The sequence below is a fragment of the Glycine soja genome, chromosome 2 (genome assembly GCF_004193775.1).
Source record: "Glycine soja cultivar W05 chromosome 2, ASM419377v2, whole genome shotgun sequence".
Lineage (NCBI taxonomy): Eukaryota > Viridiplantae > Streptophyta > Magnoliopsida > Fabales > Fabaceae > Glycine > Glycine soja.
The window spans coordinates 11,720,272-11,739,977 of NC_041003.1; the positions used below are offsets into that span (position 1 = coordinate 11,720,272).

Genomic DNA, 19,706 nt, shown 5'->3' on the forward strand with positions numbered 1-19,706 from the left:
TCATATTTCTTTTACCACTTTTATTTATTTATTTTTTCAATTTTTTAATCAATAAAATTTAAGTGTTTTTTAATATATATATATATATATATATATCAAACATATTCATGGAATAGTATTCCTGTGTCAAAATGGTTAGAATTCACCATATGAATCTAAATTCTAATTCTATCCATATAAATTGAAAAGAGAAATGATTGTGTAATAATAGTTTACATGTTTTTTTTTACCAAATAATTTAGGTCTGTTATCCGATTGTGACTCAAATACACACTATAACGTTTTATAAAGAGAGCCTTACACACATTTCCATGCTTTCTTTTTCATTTGATTTTGCATAGGTAAAAAAAGATAAACATGAAGTAAGATATACTCCGGAGCATTTCTTTTAATAGAAACAGCGTTAATATGGTCATATATATATGCATTAAAAAAACATGTATACGGTCAATGCAACTTACTATAAATCATTTATTATGCTATGGAAGAAACAATATAAATATATAAAAGTAATATACATGAATACGCCTGGAATTAATAACATTGTATTTTATAACCATTTTGTTTACAAAGCGTTGCAAGAGGGAATTGCAAACATTACAAACTGTTTTCCACAATGGAGTATTGGAAGATGAGACATAGTATGTGTTTTGATTAAATTTTGTAAATTTATTTTCTTTTAACAATTTTTTAAATTTTATACTAGTAATATTGAGAACTGAAATCATAAGTTGTAAATTTACTTTTGTAAGTTTTGTCTACAAAATAATTTTGATGAAAGTAACTTTTGAATATATTAAATAAATTCTTCTTTATATGCCTAATTATTAATAAAGGTATGTAAATATTTAAGACAAATGCTAACTAACTAGTAGGACATTGCACTGATCAGCAAAATTCATATTTTAAACTAATAATTAACAGGAAACTTTCAATATTTTTATAACTATTTTTTTTTGTAACAACATTTAGACCCTGTTGAATATAAAATTATTCAAAGTCTTTACTTGATAGTTTAAAACTTCCAACATTAAATGAATTCAAGTATCATCCACATTATTTTAAGTCCAACGAGCGTTAGTTGTATGAGGAACATCAAAGTCCTGTTTGGATTCAGCAAATTTGATTTTGCTTCAAAATTACTAAGAATATTAATACTTTAATAGCATGCCCAGTTTACGTAAACATCGTCTCGTAACTAATTTTTATCAATAAAAGAAATACTTTTCAAGCCATGAATCAACATAAAAATAAGAAAAATTAAGTTAAACACTAATTTTAATAATGTTTATATTAAAATACATTCTTGTGGTGAGTTCTTAAATTTATGTGGTATTATAATTTTAAAATTTTGTGTAAAACTTTTAAATCCATTTAGATAATTATGCATTGCAGATATGTTTAGCCAATAAGATCAGCCTAAGTCTGTTCAGAATTTTAGTGAGACTTTGTATGGTTATATTATTATATATATCATTTTAGTGTGTTGAAATAATCTTGTAATATGATTTGCAGATAATCACATTTTTTTAAGTATGTGGTCCGAAGTTTAATTCATCCGTTTGGGTGTATGGAATTGAGAGTGATCAACCAACTTCTTGAACAGATCTTCATACTCCGAAGGATTAGTCTCTTAAATTGGAGCGAGTACATCCAAGACAAAAATAAATGTGTGATGATACAGTAAGGAATTGTTTATTGAGAATTTGGAAAACTTTTCTTCTTTAAAACTTTTCATTGAAAATAATAGAGACAGAGAGAGAGAGAGAGTATGAGCAAACCACAGTGGGTAAGAAAGTAGCATGACTCAGTAGCTGAGCAATAAACAAAGAGCATAAATCAGATACATGTACAGTGCAGCAAAGTTCCAGAGGTATATAAGATGCCTTTGTTCATTGCAAGAAACACCACCTGTCACAGCCCCATTATTCTAATGCCTTTTGCTTAGACACAAAGAAGCATCTTAGGTGTGGTGTGGTGCTACTTCTGCAGATTTTCTGATCTCTAGGCATTAAATTTTTTTATGTTATTTTATTATTCTCCTATGATTTTGTGTGTGAAAAACTGGTCCTTCTTTTAGCTTTCTTTGGGAAAGAGAACTTAGAGAAGTGCCACTCTGAGTTTGAGTTCAAAGCAAGAAATCCACACCACTGCATACATACATACATACATACACATTCTCTCACAAGTAGAGAAAAGCTTGAGTGAAGAGCAGTGCAAAACCCAATGACTCAAATCCAAGGAGAAGAAAAGTTTGGAATTTGAGGCAAATGTTTCATTGTTTCAATGCTCACCTCGAGGCAATCCTTGTACATCTCTCCCTCTTCTCCTTCTCCTTCTCCTTCTTCTTCATTGTTTTTTATTATTCTCCTCCAACTTACATTTCTCTATGGCCTTGCCTTCTCTGCAAACCATGAAGCCTCAACACTCTTCACATGGCTCCATAGTTCTTCTGCATCATCATCACCACCACCTTCTTTCTCCAACTGGAACCTCCTTGATCCCAATCCATGCAACTGGACATCCATAACATGCTCCTCACTAGGCCTTGTCACAGAAATCACCATACAATCCATCGCTCTAGAGCTTCCTATACCCTCCAACCTCTCTTCATTTCACTCTCTCCAAAAGCTTGTCATTTCTGATGCCAATCTCACTGGAACCATCCCTTCAGACATTGGTCACTGCTCTTCCCTCACTGTCATTGACCTCAGCTCCAACAACCTTGTTGGCTCCATCCCTCCAAGCATTGGCAAGCTCCAAAACCTTCAGAACTTGTCCTTGAACTCCAACCAGCTCACTGGAAAAATCCCTGTGGAGTTAAGCAACTGCATTGGCCTAAAAAATGTAGTACTTTTTGATAACCAGATAAGTGGGACTATTCCACCCGAGTTGGGAAAGTTGTCACAACTTGAGTCTCTAAGAGCAGGAGGGAACAAAGATATTGTAGGGAAGATTCCTCAAGAGATTGGAGAATGCAGCAATTTGACTGTGTTGGGGTTGGCAGATACCAGAATATCAGGTTCTTTGCCTGCTTCTTTGGGGAGACTTACAAGGCTTCAGACACTGTCCATCTATACTACTATGCTGTCGGGTGAGATTCCACCTGAGTTAGGTAACTGTTCTGAACTTGTTGACTTGTTCTTATATGAAAATAGCCTATCGGGGTCTATTCCATCTGAGCTTGGTAGGCTCAAGAAGCTGGAACAGTTGTTTTTGTGGCAGAATGGTCTTGTTGGGGCTATTCCAGAAGAGATTGGTAACTGTACAACCTTGAGAAAAATTGATTTCTCTTTGAATTCTCTATCTGGGACTATTCCTGTGTCTTTGGGGGGTCTCTTGGAGCTTGAAGAGTTTATGATTAGTGATAACAATGTGTCTGGTTCAATCCCTTCTAGTCTTTCAAATGCTAAAAATCTTCAGCAGTTGCAAGTTGACACAAACCAGCTCTCAGGGTTGATTCCACCAGAGCTTGGGCAGTTGTCAAGCCTCATGGTGTTCTTTGCATGGCAGAACCAGCTTGAGGGAAGCATTCCCTCCTCTTTGGGAAACTGTAGTAACCTCCAAGCGCTAGACTTGTCGCGCAACGCGCTCACCGGTAGTATTCCAGTTGGCCTATTCCAGCTTCAAAACCTCACAAAACTGCTTCTGATTGCCAATGACATATCTGGTTTCATACCAAATGAAATAGGCAGTTGCAGCTCTCTGATCAGGTTGAGGCTTGGAAACAACAGGATTACTGGTAGCATTCCCAAGACAATAAGAAGCCTCAAGAGCTTAAACTTTTTAGACCTCTCTGGGAACCGCCTCTCTGGGCCAGTGCCTGATGAGATTGGAAGCTGCACTGAACTGCAAATGATAGACTTCAGCAGCAACAACTTAGAAGGTCCTTTGCCTAATTCTTTGTCTTCACTATCATCTGTTCAGGTATTGGATGCATCTTCCAACAAGTTTTCAGGTCCTCTACCAGCGAGTTTAGGCCGTCTTGTTTCTCTGAGTAAGCTAATCCTCAGCAATAACTTGTTTTCTGGTCCTATTCCTGCATCATTGAGCCTATGTTCAAATCTCCAACTGCTTGATCTTAGTAGCAACAAGCTCAGTGGAAGCATACCAGCCGAGCTCGGCCGCATTGAGACTCTTGAAATTGCTCTTAATCTTAGTTGCAATTCACTCAGTGGAATAATCCCAGCTCAGATGTTTGCTCTTAACAAGCTTTCCATATTGGACATCTCACACAATCAGTTGGAAGGAGATTTGCAACCTCTTGCAGAGTTAGACAACCTTGTCTCCCTCAATGTTTCTTACAACAAATTTTCTGGCTGTCTTCCAGATAACAAGCTTTTCAGGCAGTTGGCATCAAAAGACTTCACTGAAAATCAAGGGCTCTCGTGCTTTATGAAGGACTCTGGCAAGACTGGTGAGACATTGAATGGAAATGATGTAAGGAAGTCACGAAGGATTAAGCTAGCCATTGGATTGCTGATAGCCTTGACAGTAATAATGATTGCTATGGGGATAACTGCTGTGATCAAAGCAAGAAGAACCATTAGAGATGATGATTCAGAATTGGGTGACTCGTGGCCGTGGCAATTCATACCATTCCAGAAGCTAAACTTTTCAGTGGAACAAGTACTGAGATGTTTAACTGAAAGAAACATAATTGGGAAGGGGTGTTCTGGTGTTGTTTATAAAGCTGAAATGGATAATGGTGAAGTCATCGCTGTGAAGAAATTGTGGCCAACAACAATTGATGAAGGAGAGGCATTTAAGGAAGGAAAAAGTGGAATTCGTGACTCGTTTTCGACTGAGGTCAAGACCCTTGGCTCAATCCGTCATAAGAACATTGTCAGATTCTTGGGGTGCTATTGGAACAGGAAAACAAGACTGCTTATTTTCGATTACATGCCGAATGGAAGTTTGAGTAGTCTACTACATGAGAGGACTGGAAACTCTCTGGAATGGGAACTTAGGTACAGAATCTTGTTAGGTGCTGCTGAAGGCCTTGCATATCTACATCATGACTGTGTCCCTCCTATAGTTCACAGAGATATTAAAGCCAATAACATCCTCATTGGCCTTGAATTTGAGCCTTACATTGCTGACTTTGGCTTGGCTAAACTTGTCGATGATGGTGATTTCGGTCGTTCTTCAAATACAGTTGCTGGGTCCTATGGATATATTGCTCCAGGTTAGTTAGCCTTCCTCACCAGCTTCATTATATTCTTCTTTTGGTTTTTAACTTTTTTGTTACTTGCAAAAAATAAATTGCTTCTGTTATTCTTCAATCTGCATAATTATCAAATTCAGTTGGCATCTTAATTGAAGGAAAAAAATGTGAAGAAACTATACCTGTCAATTTGTTTTAGAAAGCTTCACATAGTTGTTTGCACTTGATTGAAATCCTTCATATTTTGCATCTTTTAACATATTTTAGATAATTTGCTTAGCTTATTGTAGCTGACTTTGAATTTTTTTTCTTTTCAGAATATGGCTATATGATGAAGATCACTGAGAAGAGTGATGTTTATAGCTATGGCATAGTTCTATTAGAAGTCTTGACAGGTAAGCAACCAATTGATCCAACCATACCAGATGGTCTACATGTTGTTGATTGGGTGAGACAGAAAAAGGGTCTTGAAGTGCTTGATCCTAGCCTACTACTCTCTAGACCAGAATCAGAAATAGAGGAAATGATGCAGGCATTGGGAATAGCCTTATTGTGTGTGAATTCTTCCCCTGATGAAAGACCAACGATGAGAGATATCGCTGCGATGCTCAAGGAGATAAAGCATGAAAGGGAGGACTATGCAAAATTTGATGTGCTTTTAAAAGGGTCTCCAGCAAATGGTGCATGTGGGAATAAAAGCATTGGTGGAGTTCTTCCAACATCTTCTTCATCAGTCCCAGTCATGCAAACTTTGAAAACAAAAAACGATAACTCAAGCTTCTCTGTGTCTTCACTGCTTCACTCATCTTCAAGTGTCATGATGGGTTCCAAATGATGAATCTAAGGAGAGCAGAAGCATGCTGTTCTTGTCACTTTCTTTGTCAATGATCCTTCCCTTATTGTTCTTTATATGTTTGTAAAGTATGTTATAGCCGAATTAAAATCAACATATAGATCCAGAAACTACAAGTGTGGCTTTTGGAGCATCATTGATGTGTATCCAAATCAAAATAGCAAGTACTTACCAATATCCATTTTCGAATTCTGATAATGTCAGAACAGCAATAAAATCCAGCCAGTGTTAGAGCTGAACAACTAGTTAAAATTTCACTTCTGTTTGACAAAATTGAATATTGTGAACATTTTATTACTATGAGACATTGAATAAGCGTTTATAAAACAGGAAGAGCCTTTGATTTATGATTGATAACCTTTTACTCAAGTCGTGATGTCTTATAGCCAATGAAAACATGGTAAGAACAAACTAATAGATACTAAATTATGTTTTTGTTATTTTCAACTATACTATTGTTTTTGCTTTTCCAGGAGTTTGATAGATTTAGCATCCAATCTCTTCAAATTGGATTACTGATTTGACAATAGTTAAAGCATTCCATTATATTATAGTTAATTTAATTTGGCTTTCTTACATATATGCATTCATTTGCGTCGACTTGTCTGATATGAACTACGGTAAGATTTTCTTCAAACAGCATGCCATATGTTTTTGTTTTCCTTTTTTTGCCTATCAATCTAATATATCTGCATTACAATTTATACACACACCCTTTCCTCTTTCTTGAACACTTTTAGAATTTGGTTTATTAAAGTAGTAATGAAGTTAGAACTCTCTTCTCTCCCTACCCTCGTAGATTTCCAGTGCATAAATTGTTTGATTGAAGTGAGTGCTCTTGTGTTTGAATTTGAAACTATGTTTGACCTTTTCTTTGACTTGAAATTGAAAATTATGAAATCAGTATCTACTAGAACTCATGTCTTTATTTATACTTTCGCTAAAATGTGATCTCCCTAACAATCACATTTCTTTGCCATGAACTCGGCAACTAGCCTTTAATTTATTTTTTATCAACAAACTAGCCTTGATTTTCTATATTCTCCGGTTAGAACCTTCTGTTAGCATTTCTCATCTGGGCTTTTAAGAGTATTTGGCTTAGTTCAATAGTGAAAAATACTTGGATTGAAAGTATATTCATTACAAAGCAATTTATTATCAGTAAGTTTATAATAAAGCATTCTCCCTCATATCACACAGTGATATAAGTATCCAACACATTTTAGACTTTGGAGGTATTTTGTTTTCCATAATCAGAAATGGCGTGAAGAGAAATGTTATCAACACACTTTTTTTAACACATGAATTTATTAAATGAATCTCATTTCTAAACTACTAAAAATGTAAAACTCATAAATTTCAATCTAACAAGAAGTGTTTGTGTTAAAAATGAGTTATTAACGGGATGCACTAAATATTTTGTTGTTTACAAGGTTACAAAAAAGGCATGAAAGACATAAACATATGATTTACATTACAAAATAGCACAATACTAAACATACTAAAAAGAAAGTCAAGACAACAAGTAACGAAGCATTCATGACCCAAGTAATATATAAAATTTAAAATAAACTAGACAAAAAAATCCTTCATCATCAAACGCCTCCTTAAAAGTCTGCACCAAATCAGGGGCAATATTGCTTCCTGGTCTATTAGATGATGCAATACTCATCTCCTCCAAACAGCACACTCTTCTTGAAAGTCGTAGTGATCCGTGATCACTTAAAAAAAAATCTTAAACAAAACGCCAATAAAAAGAAGAGAGTATCCAGAACAGAAAATGGGGGTAATGATGGAAAAGAAAAGGCAAAGAGCAGACGAGTTAGTGTCTGACAAAAAGTCCAATTAGCCCAATCCGCACCGGGCCGATCCAGTTAAAGTCTATTTTAATGGACTGGGTATTTAGTTTGATCCATATTGTATTACCCGCTTTGCTATCTCACTCTCTTATTCGATGAACCCTGATATTTTTTTTTTTTTTTGCTTTCTTATTCTTTTTTTTATTTTTTATCTTTCCCTAATTTTGTATCTCTGTCTCTCTGTGCAGGTTGGTAACTTGATTTTTTTTTTTATCTTCTCCATGATCTCACTCTAAATATCTGAATCTCTTCATCTAACGTAATGATAATTTAGACAAACAAATAAAAAAACAAGAAACTATTTATTTTATTAAAAAAATTAAAATAAGCCTAAATAAACATAAACGGGCCTATTTGTGTCTAAAAATATTTAGATAGGAGTGTGCCTTTGTACAATGAAAATCATAGCAACTACAGCAACAATACAAACATAAAATTTAGGCTAAAAAAACATGCTTAGGAGTTTATATTTTAGTCTTTCTTCCGTTTGATCTTTTGTTTTAAAATTTTTGTTTTAGTCTATAAGCGTGAACTAACGAAAATAGATACACATGCTTTTTAAAATGATCATTTTCCTTCTTATTTTTTTTAGAAAAGTTCAATTTAATCTTTTCATATTTTGAATGTTATCCACAGTTAGTTCCTCTAGCATATTTAGTTAACTAAAAAATGTTTTATTCTTTCATCTTGTGATTATCTAGTCCAAACTACACAGTCACTTTCTTTGTATTTAGTTAACCAAAAAGTTTGTTATTTTATTTGATCAGCTCATACTTTCTTTACTTTTTTAAACATTTTGTCTGTTTACCATCAAACACATGTATCGTATGATTATTTAAAATTGTAGCATGGTGTCATTTTTGTATGGAGAAGAAGATTTGAAGCTAAGTCTTCATTTGAAATAGTAGTGGCACTAATTGGTCACACAAATGCAGTCATTTGTGTGGTTGTTAGATTCGATGCAATAGGTTGGACTTCGGGTCCATGAACCAGCTTACAAAGGAATGTTTGTTGTCTAACAACATAGAGATTTTGTAAAATGTGGAAAAAAAAAATGTAATTTCGCTAAACTATGTATTGGACAAATCTATAACAATCTAATGACCAACTCTTTATCTTGTTTTCTTTAAATCTAAGACATAGATACACGATCACAATTGAGTTTTGGATTTGAACTGAAGTTAGAACTTTGAAGGTGATATATACGCATACAAAAAGAAAATGAACGTTACTTAACGTGCCAAATATGTGCTTGGATAATCTGTATACTCATTTAGTTGTATGTTGACTCGTAGAAACCAAGCTAATATTTCTTATAATGGTCATGAAGGAGATAGTTAATTCCTTAAGTTGATTCTTTTCCATTTTTTATTCCTCATATGCTACCACCTAAAAATTCTACATTGTACCGGTTAAGTATATAAATAAGACACGCAGTGTATTGATTTTGTTGTTGATTTTTTTTTTTTTTTGTTATCATGTTGCATATAGTAATTTTAAAAATAATTGATTTTAAAACCAAATTTAAAATCAATCTTTTAGTTCAAAATCAGTTTGTAAATTGGTTTTTGGTTTGAAACTAGTTTTGAACCAAAAATTGATTTTAAGTTTTTGTACATAAAATATTAAAAGTGATGAATTAACATCATTTAAGTTTTTGTACATTAAATATTAAAAGTGATGAATTTGTGATGCTTAGTGAGTAAAATAAAATAAAAAAAAGGATAATTAAGGAAAGTATGGCTAATTAAGGAAAGAAAGACTAATTAAAGAAAACATGATAATTAAAAAAAGTATGACTAATTAAGAGAAAAACGGGTTAATTAAGGAAAATAGGACTAATAAAGAAAAATAGACTAATTCAGAAGACTTAGCGCGAGAAGCCCGCTCAGCACTAAACTAATTTACACTTATAAAATAAGAGAGAATGAGGGAAAAATACACATAAATTCTAAAAGAATATGATTCCTTATAAAAGACAAATGATATAAGAAAGAGAAGTAATCATTAGGAGTCATTTCTTGCAATTGTAAAGCTTCCTATGACCATAAGAGACTAAATCCCCTTTGTTGAGAACTTAACATCCAACTACTTTTGATGTAATTTCTCTTTTTATCTATTTATGAATATTACATTTGCATTATCTTTTCATGTGATTAATATTATTACTTGTGGCTTTTCTTAATACAATTTACTATTTTAGCCTTGCAAATGGATTTGGAAGAAAAAATAGATAAATTAGACTGGGGATCAAAGTTAAAGTATACTAGTAGATGCATGTATAAATTGAAATAATTATAAATAGAGAAAAATCATTAGCATTACATCAAAGAGTAACTCTAATAGGCTAAGTTTTCAACATTCTCATCTTCTGAATTTACTTCTACAATATTATTTGGTTCTCTAATTTTTTTGTCTTTAATTAATCAATTTAAATTCTTGTTTAATTTTTCCTTTTGTTTGATTTAATTTTCTGCCAATTTAAATTATTATTTTCTCATAACCTTTTCAAATTAATTTTCTTTAATCTCTTTAATTAATAAAATATTCATCTACCTAAATACAAACAAAATCTTTATAAATTTGACACTCAGACTTCTATTTTAACTTTACTAGTTAAGACAAATTGGTACACTTGCTAATCCATCAACAACATGCTCATTGGAGGAACTAAAAACAATAATTTTCAAAATCCAAAGATTAAGAAAAATAAATTTAAATTTAAGGGATTAAAAAAACAAGATCCCTACTTAAAAGACAAACAATAATTAAGAAAAGAAAAATCAATTTAAAGAGATATGTTGATATTGCTCATTTACTGAAAAAGACACTCGGAACATTAGGCTAGCCCATATCAATTATGGACCAAATCATATTAAGCTGAAAAGGTTCACTCAAGTTACGAGCCTTATCTGATCATTTGAGTTGTTGACCTTGAGTAGTTTTGTCTCATTTTAACATTTTTAGATATTAAAACAAACGATATTTTTATGTTTCATTTTAAGGAAAAAATCAAGGAGCTTGACTCGTTATTTTTGTCACAAGTCAGCTAGGAATAATAATAATAATAATAATTTAATTTCAATTTAACCAATCCCCGTTGGCATGCTTCTATGCTTGCAGCTTGCTATGTTCATTCCTATTGAATACATATAACTGTTGATTCAAAACGTGACAGCCAGAAAGCAACACAATACTAATAAACTATGTAACTTAATTTGTTAAGCAGAACGTATAATTAAAAAGGAGATTGGGTAGCTGCATAGCTGGTTCTTGCCGATCTACGTACCCCTTTTTAGGGAGTAAAGTGAAAAGTGAATGTAACGAAGAATAACTTAGCGGGCATATGGACACAAGATATATCATATATATGTGCTTCTGAACGTGCAAAAATGTGATACCAGAGTGGCCAAGAAGCATATTCTTTAGTAATAATGCTTATTCGCATAACTCTTTTTATATTTGTTTGTTTATTCGATCCATAATCTACTCTGGCATGGCGTGCCAAGACTTTTCAGCCTAGCACATACATGTTTTATATAAAACTCATCATAATAATAGTTTTAAGTTATGGTTGCTTCCCCCATTTTGAATTTCATGGAGCCCATTACCCTAGTGGGACACATCCACCTTTCAATCATGAAATTAAAATTATAGCTTCTTCTTTCTTCACTTTATTATTAATCAATCACTTTCCTCATGTGTGTTTTGCTTCTTTCTTATTAATTTGTCAGCAGTATTTATTCTAACTGTATTTTTATTTATTTTAATTTCTCTCACTATATATATAAAACAATTCTGATGATGATAATTTACAGGTATTAATATATATAATTAATAAAATCAGCAATCAAATTTAGTAAATAAAAGATAAAATAAATACAATAAAAATATGAAGACTGAAAACTTGATTGATTTTTCAATTGTTGTGCATTTAGTATAGTGTGTTAATGATTCTTTCTCTCTTGTTTTGGTTTTTGGTTTCCATTTGAAAACAAAATTACAAAGTCGTATGCTTGTCACATATGTAGAAAATTAAGTCAAGAATCGTACGGGACGATAATATTTTCCTTTTTCGTAAAAAGCAAAATTCGTAGCAGAGATTTTGTAATAACATTTTCATGCTATTCTTTCAGATTACACTACAATAAGGATAAATAACAAAATAATAGGTTGAAATGCAACGGGCTTCTATCCCAGTATATGTTGTCCAGTCTTTAATTATTAAAAAAATTTAAAGCTTAATTTGGAAAATTATAGTGACATCATGTACATAAATGATTAAATGAAGCTTCATGTGGCGTAGCCCTCTTTCAAACAAAAACACAAGTATGAGGGGAAATGATATTTATATAAAATAAAAATTGCGTACAAAAACAAAAATCATGCAGTTGGAAATGTACCGTTAACCAACATGTTTTTTAAGACAATTATTAATTTGTTAATTTTTTAATCAGTGAAGATATTCGAATGCACACCTTTTTTTTTTCTTCTTTTTTCTTAATTATTATAATTGTACTATTATCCAACATGTTAATTATACGATTATAATAAATTGTATATATTTTTGCAGTTTTTTCTTCGACACTATCAAGAAAATGTAAAAGAAAGAAAGAGATAAAAGTAAATGGATACTTTTTTTTATAAGCAAAAAAACAAAGTGAATACTTATAATAATACAAAATTTTTGAAATTTCAAAATTTAAAATCTAATTAAGGAAAATATTTTTTTTTTCATAGAGGATACAATTATCTACTAAGGAAGACAATTATATTCGAGCAAAATGTGATCAATATTAGTAAAAAAGTTCTCTCTCCAAATATTTAGATGTTATAACTTATTTGATGATTAAGATATATAAGATAAATATAAAAGTAAGGTAAAAATGTGATAAGATAATCCCTTGAAAAAAGAACATGAAGAGATAAGAACAAAATAAATTTTAATTTTATTGTGTTATCATGTTCAATAGAGTAAATAATGATAAAATGATAATACACATATAAGGATAATAATGATAACAACAACAATAAAAAAAATAATAACAGTAATTATTATATCATGATCAAATTCACAAATATGAATCAAAAGTTTTTATTCTTGAATATTCATAAAATAAACTAAACCTTAAAAGAGATTATAAATCTGAATCATCCATTTCACATTTTAACAAGAACTTTTGTATGTTTATAATAAAAAAGTATATTCATTGACATAAGTTTTAAAGAATAACTCCTATTAATTATTCTCTAAAAATATACTAATTAAATAGATTATGTTTTTCATCATATTGGTGTGCATTATGCACTAATTATTCTGTTTTCCTAAAGTTTATATGGTAACATATCTAAAGCAATTATTTAGTAATAAAATATTATTAATTTGATACAAGAATACATGATATCAATTTAAAACTAGTAAACTTAAAAATTATTTGAAAGAGATAATAATTATTATAAATAAAATGTCACGTAATAATTTAATAAAAACAATTCCCAAAATACTGGTCATATAATTATACAAGAATACATGATATCAATCCCTGTTTTCTTGGCCTTTTCAAACACCACCGCGTAACACGACACTTGCCCCATTCCCTTATATATAACTCACAATTAGACAAACCAAGCACACCTCACTCATACCTTCCGCGGCCAAACAGAGCAAAAACCCAACACACCACACTCTTGCAATCAATCAATGGCGGAACCTTCCTCCTCGAAGCCCGCCGTCCCTCTCCTGAAGGACGAGCTGGACATCGTGATCCCGACGATCCGCAACCTCGACTTCCTCGAGATGTGGCGGCCCTTCTTCGAGCCCTATCACCTCATCATCGTGCAGGACGGAGACCCCAATAGGACCATCAAAGTTCCCGATGGGTTCGATTACGAACTCTACAACCGCAACGACATCAACAGGATCTTGGGTCCCAAGGCCTCCTGCATCTCGTTTAAGGATTCTGCTTGTCGCTGCTTTGGGTACATGGTGTCTAAGAAGAAGTACATCTACACCATCGACGACGACTGCTTCGTAATTTTCTAACCCACCCCATCTTGGGAGTTTTTGGTTTTTGGGAGTTTTTCGGTGGGATAATTGTGGGTTTGGGTGTTTTGCTTCCTTGATGAGTTATAAGGCCTTTTCATTTTTGCCATTGAACACCCCATCTCGAGATTTTTATTTTTTTTACATTTTTGGGTGAAAGAATTGTGGGTTTGTGTTAAAGTTGTGAGCTTGCTTCTGGGTTTTGTGGTGGGTCGGGGAATTTTGCTTGTTTGATGAGTTATGAGGGTTCATGTTGTTTTTCAGATTTAGGAGGGATTAATTTCGATTTATTTGTGTTTTTTTATGTGAGGGTTTGGTGTGGTTTTTGAAACGGCGCTAGATCTGAGTTGGGGTTTAATTTGCTGACTGAATGGTTGTTGGATTTGGATTCGTTGTGAGTAACCTTTGACTGATTTTGACTCATTCATGTGATTTGTTATGTACCTGCACGTGACATTCACGATCTGCTGGTTTCAATGTTGTTCGACAGTTTGATGCTGCTTGATTTCTCTCGTTGTTTAAGATTGAAGTGTGTTTGGATTGGAATGGCTGTGTGCATGTGACATTCGTGATCTGTCTCATTGTTGTTTGAGGTTGCTTGATTTGTTTGATTTCTCTCTTTGTTTGAGATTGGAGTGTGTTTGGATTGGAATGACTGATTCTGGGAACTGGTTTGGGTTTTTGGGAATAGTTTACTTGGATGTGGGTGAATTTGATTTGATTTTTGATTTGTTTGAATTAATAACTTTTTTTAAAAAAAATTATCTGTTTTATCTATTTTAATTATTTTATTAAATGTAAAAGAGTAATATTATTAGATCAATGTGAATTTCTCTCAACAAGTTGTACTAACTTACAGTTGGATTTTTCATGTTTGGTTTTGAACATAGCCAGATCTACAGACTGTTTACAAATTGAACGCAAACCAGATCTACAGACAACGTTCATTTTGTGTTTTTATAACCTTTGCAAAATGATTGAGACAAATAATAATGGGAACAATTGTTAAAGATTTTTTTTTGCCTTAGTATTTTTAAATTTATTCAACCTTAATCATCTGTTCCTTTTTTCTTTTATCTTTTTTGACTTTTCAAGGACACAATGATCGCCATTCAAATTAAAAGTGGATTTTCTTGTCTTACTGTCTTTTGTTTCTTTTATTTATGAAAATATGTATTTTAAATAAGGATTGAAATATTTGACTATGACATGATTAGTGGTGCTGAAAAACAATATAATTCAGCAAAAAAAAGTGGTACATGAAAAACATGTTGATTCTTATGACACAAAGTTTAAAGAATGTACAATGTTGTCTACAAATTGTAGACATGATTTTCTCAACATCTCCTATTTTCATGTACAGGTTGCTAAAGATCCTTCTGGAAAGGACATCAATGCACTTGAGCAGCACATTAAGAATCTCCTATGTCCATCCACACCATTTTTCTTCAACACCCTTTATGATCCTTACAGAGCTGGTGCTGATTTTGTCCGTGGATACCCTTTTAGTCTTCGTGAAGGTGCCCCAACTGCTGTTTCTCATGGCCTGTGGCTTAACATACCTGATTATGATGCTCCAACACAGCTTGTCAAACCCCTCGAGAGGAACACCAGGTATGTACTACGTAGCTCCTTCATTGTGGTCACTAATTTTAGAGTTCATGTTGTTAATGAATTCCAATTAAATCCATGCTTTGTATATGTTCATGTTTTGTTTACTAAATTATTGTGTATGTTTTTCAGGTATGTTGATGCTGTTCTTACCATTCCCAAAGGAACATTGTTCCCCATGTGTGGTATGAATCTGGCATTCGATCGTCAGCTGATTGGACCTGCAATGTATTTTGGACTCATGGGTGATGGTCAACCTATAGGACGATACGATGATATGTGGGCTGGATGGTGTGTTAAGGTATGCTAATCATGGGTCCTTTTTATGTTAACAAACATTTAATGTGTCAAGAACTACTCGTTATTTAATGAATTTAATTGGAATACACTGATGGTGTAATAAGTCATGAGTTGATTTCTAATTGATTTGACACTAAAGTTGTCACAATTGAAAATTGTTGACTTTTTAATGCTTATATGAGGTGATTTCTAATTTGTTGACACTATAAATCTTTATACTAACTGTTAATCAAAATTAAATTGTTGTTTTATTTCCTGGTTTCAAGAATTTGCCAAGAAATGATTTCTAAGTAATATTATCCACATTGCTAGTTAAAATTTTCTTTTACTTGTGTTTTCAAAAAGTTACATATCTTATCACGATAGACACAACAACTTGCATGAATTTGCAGGTTATCTGTGACCATTTGGGCTTGGGAGTGAAGACTGGCCTTCCATACATCTGGCACAGCAAAGCAAGCAATCCTTTTGTGAATCTCAAAAAGGAGTACAAGGGCATTTTCTGGCAAGAAGAGATCATTCCATTCTTCCAAAGTGCCACCATTCCAAAAGAATGCACTTCTGTCCAAAAATGCTACATTGAACTCTCCAAGCAAGTCAAAGAGAAGCTTGGGGCTGTTGATCCCTACTTCACCAAGCTTGCAGATGCCATGGTGACTTGGATTGAAGCTTGGGATGAGCTTAACAGCACCACATCCGAAGAAGCTTCTTCCAAGTCAGCCAATGGTGGTGCTGCTGCTACCAAGTGAACCTTTTATGGTTGCGGACTTTAGTTTTCAAATCAGAGTAATTTTGTTATCATATTTTTTTTATAATGCAAGATTATAGACCAATTTATTGATTTTGATATCATCATTATTACTATTTATATTATAAATATCATTAATGTATTTCAGGATAATTTTTTTCGATATTGTGAATTTGTGATTGGAACCTTAGAAATTTAATTCTGCTTAGTGGATGAGTTTTCCTGTTTATACTAATAATTTATTTTTCTATTTTAGTAATGCAGATGTTACGGGTTACTTGTTCTTAGTAATTATTAGTATTAGTTAAATTTCTTGAATTTTCAAAGACTATTGCGCATGTGTCACAATTTTGTGGACTGCCGACAGATCTAATGTGTGAATGTGTGATGCCGATCTGTAAATTTATCTTTGTTTATTTGTTTAGCATATTTAACTTGGTGGGTTAAACATTATGATTCGTCTTGATACACAAATCACAACGTAGGTTCAGTATTTACACGCTCTTTAGGCTTTTTTTTTTCCTACACCCTATAATTTTTTTTGAAAATAACCTTGCACCTCTTTTTCATTTAAACCCTAATTATTCTGGTTGATTACATATTCCTATTACGCAATAGACATTACGTAATACCCCACTAAAATTGCAATTCTGACCTTAATTTGCAAGTGCAGTGATATACAAGGCATATCGAAAAAGAAGACCTTGTTTATAAGTTGCTTGTTCATGAAATCTTTAGACTAAGTTGAAGGAGGTGCAGGGTAAGTTTTGAAGAAAGACCTCCTTTTGTGACACCAATTTCATCTAATTTCTTATATAGGTTTTCCATCTACTGCAATGATATTTGAACATTTTTATTTTAAACACCTACCAACACTTCTCATTTTTTTATAATCAATATGTAAAAGTTGAAACATAAAAACTAAATTCAAATTAGGATTTATTTAAAATAGAATAATTCTAAAACTCAGTTTATCTTAAAAGATGAAAATTTTATTTTATTTCATACAATTAAAATTATGAAATGGTATATGAGCATGAGAATATCTCTTAAAAACGTTGATGAAGAATGATTATTTAACTTTATAGTACATGACTGGATATTTTTTTAATGATAATGATAATCGTAAAATTTCACCTTATTCTCTTTTTTATTTGAAAGATTTGTACATGAAATATTGAAAATAATAAAATGTTCTTTATACAATATTTTATATAAATATTAAAAATAAAAAAAATTAAATCAAATATATTTTTACCCATAGGATTAACGTATTGATGTATGCAATGTTATTCACAAACAAAATAATCTGTTTAATAGAAAAATTCATATTTATTTTTCTGTGCATGCAACAGTTTTTAGGACCAACGATGTTTTCTTCTCGAGTTTATGGTTGACATGCCCTGTATTTTCTTAAATTTGCATGTCGTGAATGATTTAAGTTCAAAATTAGTTTCCACTTAAAGCAAATTTCACACTTTAATATGCCGGTGGGGCGGTGTCGGTGTCGGTGTGTTGTTGTGTTCATTTTTGTCGATTCTTTGAATTTTGCATCATGAGATTTGTGAATGTTTTGAATTCAAAATTAATGAAAAGGAAAGAAACATAAGGATGAGAGAAAAATGGAAAAGGGATAAACACTTCCCTTTTTTTTTTTTCATTGAAGTGGGAGATATATCATGTATATTTTTATTTGGATAAAATATGGTTTTTCGTTGTTATAAAATTAGTAAAGTTTATTTTTCGTTCATGTAAAATTTTTCTGTTTTTTTTTTCAAAATTATAATGTTATTTTTTAGGTTGGAGTTAAACTTAGATGATTCTAAACTTACGTGTCAAATTTTTGTCCATTAAAAATTGGACTCATGTAATTCCATTTTTCTTTCTTTGATCCGAACCTCTCTTCTCTCCCTCCTCCACCATGTCTTCACTGCCGCTATCATCAGAAAGCTAGTTAGGAGGTGAAGATAGATTCACTCGCGTGGAGCCTTCTCACACCAGCATCGCCGTTGCATGCACCAAGCCCATTCCTGAACACCAAACATCATCGTCTAAGATAAATAAATTTATCACCAATGAATTTGAGTTTAAAACATTGACATAACACTTACTTGTTGAATGTATGATTAAAAAGATGAAATACTTGTTGAATGTATGATTAAAAAGATGAAAATTGTCCATGCCTAATAGTATGACTTGTAAAAATTCAAAAGTCAAACCTTCCTTATTCACACTTTTTTTAATTATAGTTTTCAATGAGACAAATCTTATAAAATAATTAAAAAATAACCTCGTCTTATTATTTATTCAAAATAATTAAACACATTATTAGTTAACTTAAATATTATCAAGTAAATTATAATATTAATTTATTTTTATAAAATAGAATATTACAATTACTTATAATCCACAATAATATATGAAAAAAAAAATACCTTTTTCTCTCGATCTCCCTCCCAATCACGTACGAATCAATTTGTACCAATTTTTTTTGTGTTTTGGGTCAGATGTTGCTGCTAGGGGGCGAGCAGGGGGAGGTTGGTTGCCAACTGCGAATTTCTTTTGCATGTTGGGTTTAGTGTTTAGGGTTTTTTTTTTTGCTTCTTTGCCTGATTATGTGTTAATGGTGCCCTTTACATGTGCAATTTGGTGTTTAATTTCAATTTCTTATTGTGGATTTCTTTATCTAACTCTGTTAGTGCGATTTTATTTTTTTTTTTGAAATTTTAGGAGTCAATAAGTGTAAGACTCGAAGCATGATAAGTGATAACTAGACTTTTAAGCTTTGAAAAGAATTTTGCTGCACAACAAAGGCTATGCCAGGCCTTGTTATGGTTAAATATAACAAAATTACATATACAGTAACATCATCATAAGGTTACCATCGATAGCAAACAACTTAATCGAAGAATTTATAGGAGTAAAATTGCCTCTAGCTGTAACAATCCAGCGAGATTAAGGGAGGATTGGGGACCACTGTGTTCATGTGACAATTGGGACCATTTTGAATATCCTTGTTGTGCTCGTTTTGTTCTTTTTGTTTTTTTTCCAGATTGAAGACAATCTTATTGGCGTGGGAATAGGGAATCGATTCTTGCTTCTTTTTTCTTTTTTCTGCAATTTTT

At 32.2% G+C, this 19,706-nt stretch overlaps 2 protein-coding genes across 2 annotated transcripts; both read left to right on the forward strand.

Moving 5' to 3' along the window:
* Nucleotides 1-1,826: 1,826 nt before the first annotated feature.
* On the forward strand, nucleotides 1,827-6,277 carry LOC114387655 (receptor-like protein kinase 2). Its single transcript, XM_028347863.1, has 2 exons — nucleotides 1,827-5,188; nucleotides 5,485-6,277. The coding sequence occupies exons 1-2, from the start codon at nucleotides 2,287-2,289 to the stop codon at nucleotides 6,000-6,002; spliced, it is 3,420 nt and encodes a 1,139-aa protein (XP_028203664.1). The 5' UTR covers nucleotides 1,827-2,286; the 3' UTR covers nucleotides 6,003-6,277.
* A 7,241-nt stretch (nucleotides 6,278-13,518) lies between these two features.
* LOC114387665 (UDP-arabinopyranose mutase 1) lies at nucleotides 13,519-16,816 on the forward strand. The gene is made up of 4 exons (XM_028347872.1): nucleotides 13,519-13,910; nucleotides 15,286-15,536; nucleotides 15,666-15,834; nucleotides 16,226-16,816. The coding sequence occupies exons 1-4, from the start codon at nucleotides 13,581-13,583 to the stop codon at nucleotides 16,580-16,582; spliced, it is 1,107 nt and encodes a 368-aa protein (XP_028203673.1). The 5' UTR covers nucleotides 13,519-13,580; the 3' UTR covers nucleotides 16,583-16,816.
* Nucleotides 16,817-19,706: the final 2,890 nt, after the last annotated feature.

Excerpts from the sequence above, each read along its gene's own strand:
- LOC114387655 (XM_028347863.1), top strand. The coding sequence starts at position 2,287 with ATGCTCACCTCGAGGCAATCCTTGTACATCTCTCCCTCTTCTCCTTCT. Across the intron at positions 5,189-5,484 it reads CTATGGATATATTGCTCCAG|AATATGGCTATATGATGAAG; the intron begins GTTAGTTAGCCT and ends TTTTCTTTTCAG.
- LOC114387665 (XM_028347872.1), top strand. The coding sequence starts at position 13,581 with ATGGCGGAACCTTCCTCCTCGAAGCCCGCCGTCCCTCTCCTGAAGGAC. Across the intron at positions 13,911-15,285 it reads CCATCGACGACGACTGCTTC|GTTGCTAAAGATCCTTCTGG; the intron begins GTAATTTTCTAA and ends TTTCATGTACAG. Across the intron at positions 15,835-16,225 it reads GGGCTGGATGGTGTGTTAAG|GTTATCTGTGACCATTTGGG; the intron begins GTATGCTAATCA and ends ATGAATTTGCAG.